The following is a 4,432-nucleotide window of genomic DNA, read 5'->3' as shown; positions in this document are numbered from 1 at the left end:
ATCCAATCTTGGACGTTGACATTAAGTGATGCATAAGATGAGGGCTTAATGAGGAAAGAGGAAAGGTGTTTGGAGTGATTGGTGACCTTTACAGCCATGCAAAGGCTTAAAGGTTTCGACTTTATGGATTAAGTGGCCTTAGAATAGTCAGATCTGGAATTTAAGCTTATGTCTTAACCGTTTAAGACCAAAAATCAAAAAGAGTACATGACTGGGACTTACGCTGGGCGTAATCCCAGTATGCGCAGCGTAGGGGGTGGAGCTCCCCGATTCTGTGAAGCATCGGAGTACGCCCAGTGTACAGAGTAGTTACGCGCCACGTACTCCGGAGAGTTGAGTTTTGTTGACTTTTAGGGTTTAGTCAATATTTGAGTGGTTGAACCATTAGAGGGGTAAAATGGTCTTTTACCCTTCTGAGAGAATTTAGAGAAGGGTTAGCCTAGCCTTTGAGAGCCGTATTGATTATGAGTATTTATTTTAGGTGATTAGGCGGAGTCTAGATCTGTATACTGAGTTTGAGATTTATCCGAGTTACCCGAGGTGAGTCTTCTCACTATACTATACCAAGAGTGGTAATTAGAGTTACGTGACATAGTATCTTGTATTCTATTTATATGATGTGATGCACTGCATTATTTTATGTGATTTGTGCTATGTATGATTTAGAGTTCACAGAGTTAGGACCAGAGTGTCCACAGAGTTATGGGACTGGAGGGTCCCACTGAGACACACTGACCAGAGGGTCATACAGAGTTATAGCCTCAAGTGGCTAATATGTGTTGTATGTGGTATTTTGGGGAACTCACTAAGCACTTATGCTTACAGTGTTATGTGTTATGTGTTATGTGTTTCAGGTACTAGCGAGGATCGCGGGAAGGCGTCGGCATGATCCATACACACTGACAGAGGATTGTATTTTGTGAGCTTGGGATATGTTTTTTATGATGACATTTGATGAACATGAGATTTGAGAATATTATATGAGTTTTATGTTGTTTGAAAAATGAAAAATTATTTTAAATTTTCACGGCGTTACAGATGATTGTTGCCAAATCGAGAATCGTTTCTTCAAAAATTCCTTCAATCTTCGAAGACCCGCTCTAATACTAATTAATGTAAATTATGAGCATTGATTTGGCATGCGGAATTAAAGAACATACAAAGAACATGGTGATTTGGGTGTTTAAGAGATGCATTCGATTATGAAAGGTGTTACAAAAAGGGATCTAGATCTAAATCTCCATAATTAACACACACTAACACTCTCAATGTTTCATCTCTCAAGCACACCTCTATAAGTGGTATGAACCCACCTTATATAGAGGTGTTCACATCTCTCTCTCTCTCTCTCTCTCTCTCTCTCTCTCTCTATTTATCTCCGATGTCATAAGTCTACTTTACCACATGCAAGTGGGTCTATAAAAGTCAAACCATTTACAAAGTCATACATAGATAACTTTGTACCAAACAAAATATGTCAACAAATAACAAATATAAGGAGTTTTAAAATATCTTAAATATCAGAGAAAATGCTTATTCTTAATGTCCATATTTGTCTGTTTTAATGAACAACATATTGTATAATTTGTGAAACAAATGCATATATTTTTTTAATGCTTCTCAACCATATAAAAGTAATATAATAATGTAACAATAATATAAAATAAACTTTGAAAAACAAACATTTCGATTTATAGCATTGATATAAATCCTTTATGTAATCTACATATATAGACCGGAACTAGACCGAAACTGTCCTAAGACTGAATAAAAATTTTAGTTTTACAAAATTGGTGCAACCTTCATTGGTTAACGCTACTCATTCAGATCGGGCTTTTGGCCCCAGGCTCTGCCTAGTTTTTTTTCGAGAAGACGAGGTTGGTCTTCGCCTTTCAGCGCTTTTAATTTGGACTATTCTTCAATCAGCGGACCGAGCATGGTCCTGGACTAGGCTTTCGAGCTGGCCCAAGTTGGACAATTTTGAACATAACTAGTAGTCGTGGGTTACATAAAGCAATATAATTTAATTTAAAGCTAAATTGGGGCCTTTCTTGTGAAAAATGAAAAATGAGTTATACAAAAGTATAGCTGCAACCGGAAACTTGAGGCCAAATTTAGCTAGTATATATGCTGCTTCTGTCCCATAATTATTATCCACTTTTGATTTTTAAAGTCTTTATTCATCAACTTTAACTTTAAACATTTTTGTTTGTATTATGTATTATTTGATAAAAATTATAACAATGAAAAGACATTTAAAACAAAATTCAGTTATATAATTTGTATCAAGTATTATATATCAAAAAAACAAAAATATTTTAGATCAAAATCCAAGAATAAAAACTTTAAAAATTAAAGTAGACAATAATTATAGGACAGATGCAGTATTTGATATGCACTTGTAAATGTAAAAATTAAGTGAGCAACCATCCATGAATTCATTTATGTTATGATATTTTCTTTATTCTTGGCTGAATTTACTTAATAATCAAATGATTTTATTAGGCTAATTGGTTGTGCAATACTAAAATACTAAGAAAATGTTAAATTTGAAAGACTGAAAAATGCTTGGGCTTCTTAGATATGGAACGGGCTTTTTAGATATGAAATAGGCCAGGCTTAAGCCTGCTCGTTCTTACCGGTGGGTTTCAGTATCTAAAGAATGCTATGGGCCTTTTAAATCCAGTGTGGGACCGACTTCGACAAAGACCAGGTTTTTTTTTTTTGTCCGAGCCGATCCTAGTCTTGAAATTGGTTAAAACCATTTAAGGATTTAAAGAAATGGACCCAATGATCGACTATACATACACGAATTGTGGAGTTTGGACCCCTGTAAATCATGTGTGAACTAGCCATAGTCGTTGCTCTAACAAATCTTCAATTCCTTAATTTTGCGTCAATTCGAAGACTTAACAGATGAATGATGAAATTGATAGTAATCGATAAAGTTCCATAATAAGTAGAAGAACAAATGTTTAATTACTTGATAATAACCTAAACACTGAAAACCAATTATTTTTTAAACATACATGGCAAGGCCATTTATTAATAAATTATTTGACTTTCAAGCAGTTGATGTGAAGTTGAAATTAGCACAAGTTGTTGATCGACCAAGAAGCGAGGAACTGAATCCTAGCCTTGATGTCGAAAGATCAAACTGTAACAGATTGTCTTCAATTTGATGCCCTCCAATAACCACTGCAAATCTAGGTCGGAAATCCGTACGTGCTTCAACAAATCCAAGGCACAAAACATTCTTTTTCACCTCAACCATGGAGTTGGCACCAACTATCCTCCAATACACACTCTTGCTTTGCAAAACAAGGTCAATGGAAGGCACACCAGGACCCAGACGAGTGCTACTGATGTTGTTGGAGCTAAAACAAGCTCCGAAGGGTGCAACTGAAGGAACCCTTTGGACATTCTTGGGCATTGCTTTTACAAATGCAGCGACAACAGCACTGTAGATTGAAGTTTCCAAGACGGTGTAAGGATCGGCAGTACTAATAGTTGTCCCACCATAACCTTCAGCATCGATGGACAGCAAGGATTCGTTGATTGGCACACGTTTGTCATTGATCTTGATTGATGTAACTCCTATGAAGTATTTAGGAGAAGCGTCACCCAAAAACCCATTTTCAGTAACAGGGTTTATGATGAGAGGGGTGTAGGTAAGAGATGAGGAAGCATCAACATTTGGAAGCAACGTATATGGTCCATTCCCAAAGAACACAACCCCACTTGATCTGGTTGAGGAACTCAAACAGAGAGCAAATTTTGGATCGAATCTAAAATATGAAGATAACTGTGCAGGAAGTGAAGCTCCGGTTCTTCCAAGACCAGCCATGCCAGTAACCCCACTAGCAAGACCAGCTTCAATGAAGTTATTTCCACAGACGAAATAAAGACGAGGGTCGGTAACGACTTCCAAAACGTTCTTTCCGTCGGTTGACTGTATGGCGAATACATCTGCACCAAGCTGACCACTGGTGCCGGTATTAGCGACGGAGTTGGTAGGTCCATGCCCACAAGTGTTATTGTAGCAGTCGGGAGCTGGTGCAGAATAACATTCGGTTGTGCATGAAGTGGTGTTCAGAAGTTGGCATGCGGCGGAGCCACAAGGTGCCGGCCGGTAGGTGGAGGAGGTGTAGCCTCGCTCACAGTTGACCCACATGTAGTCGCCACCAAGATCGAGGGTCAATTTGACAGGTATCAGAGGTGTTCTTTGGGAAACTTGAGTGACATATTGAAGTGTTTTGGCATCTTTGGTTACCTTCAGAAGAAGTGCCTTCGGGCGTGATGAGGTTTGGGCTACTGATGAAGACACAATTAAAATCAAGAGAAAGCAAAGCAGAGTGAGTGAAAGTGAAGAAAAAGAAGAAGAAGCCATTAATTGAAGGGATTGTTGGTGCGATGTGGATAATGGAGGACG

At 37.9% G+C, this 4,432-nt stretch overlaps 1 protein-coding gene across 1 annotated transcript; it reads right to left on the bottom strand.

Annotated features, from left to right (window-relative positions):
• Positions 1-2,956: 2,956 nt before the first annotated feature.
• LOC111893941 (probable aspartic proteinase GIP2) lies at positions 2,957-4,432 on the bottom strand. The gene has a single exon (XM_023890018.2). It carries the CDS (start codon positions 4,388-4,390, stop codon positions 3,065-3,067), a length of 1,326 nt encoding a protein of 441 aa, XP_023745786.1. The 5' UTR covers positions 4,391-4,432; the 3' UTR covers positions 2,957-3,064.

The sequence above is a fragment of the Lactuca sativa genome, chromosome 7 (genome assembly GCF_002870075.4).
Source record: "Lactuca sativa cultivar Salinas chromosome 7, Lsat_Salinas_v11, whole genome shotgun sequence".
Taxonomy (NCBI): domain Eukaryota; kingdom Viridiplantae; phylum Streptophyta; class Magnoliopsida; order Asterales; family Asteraceae; genus Lactuca; species Lactuca sativa.
The sequence above is the reverse complement of the archived record's forward strand: the minus strand, read 5'-3'. Positions and strand labels throughout refer to the sequence as shown.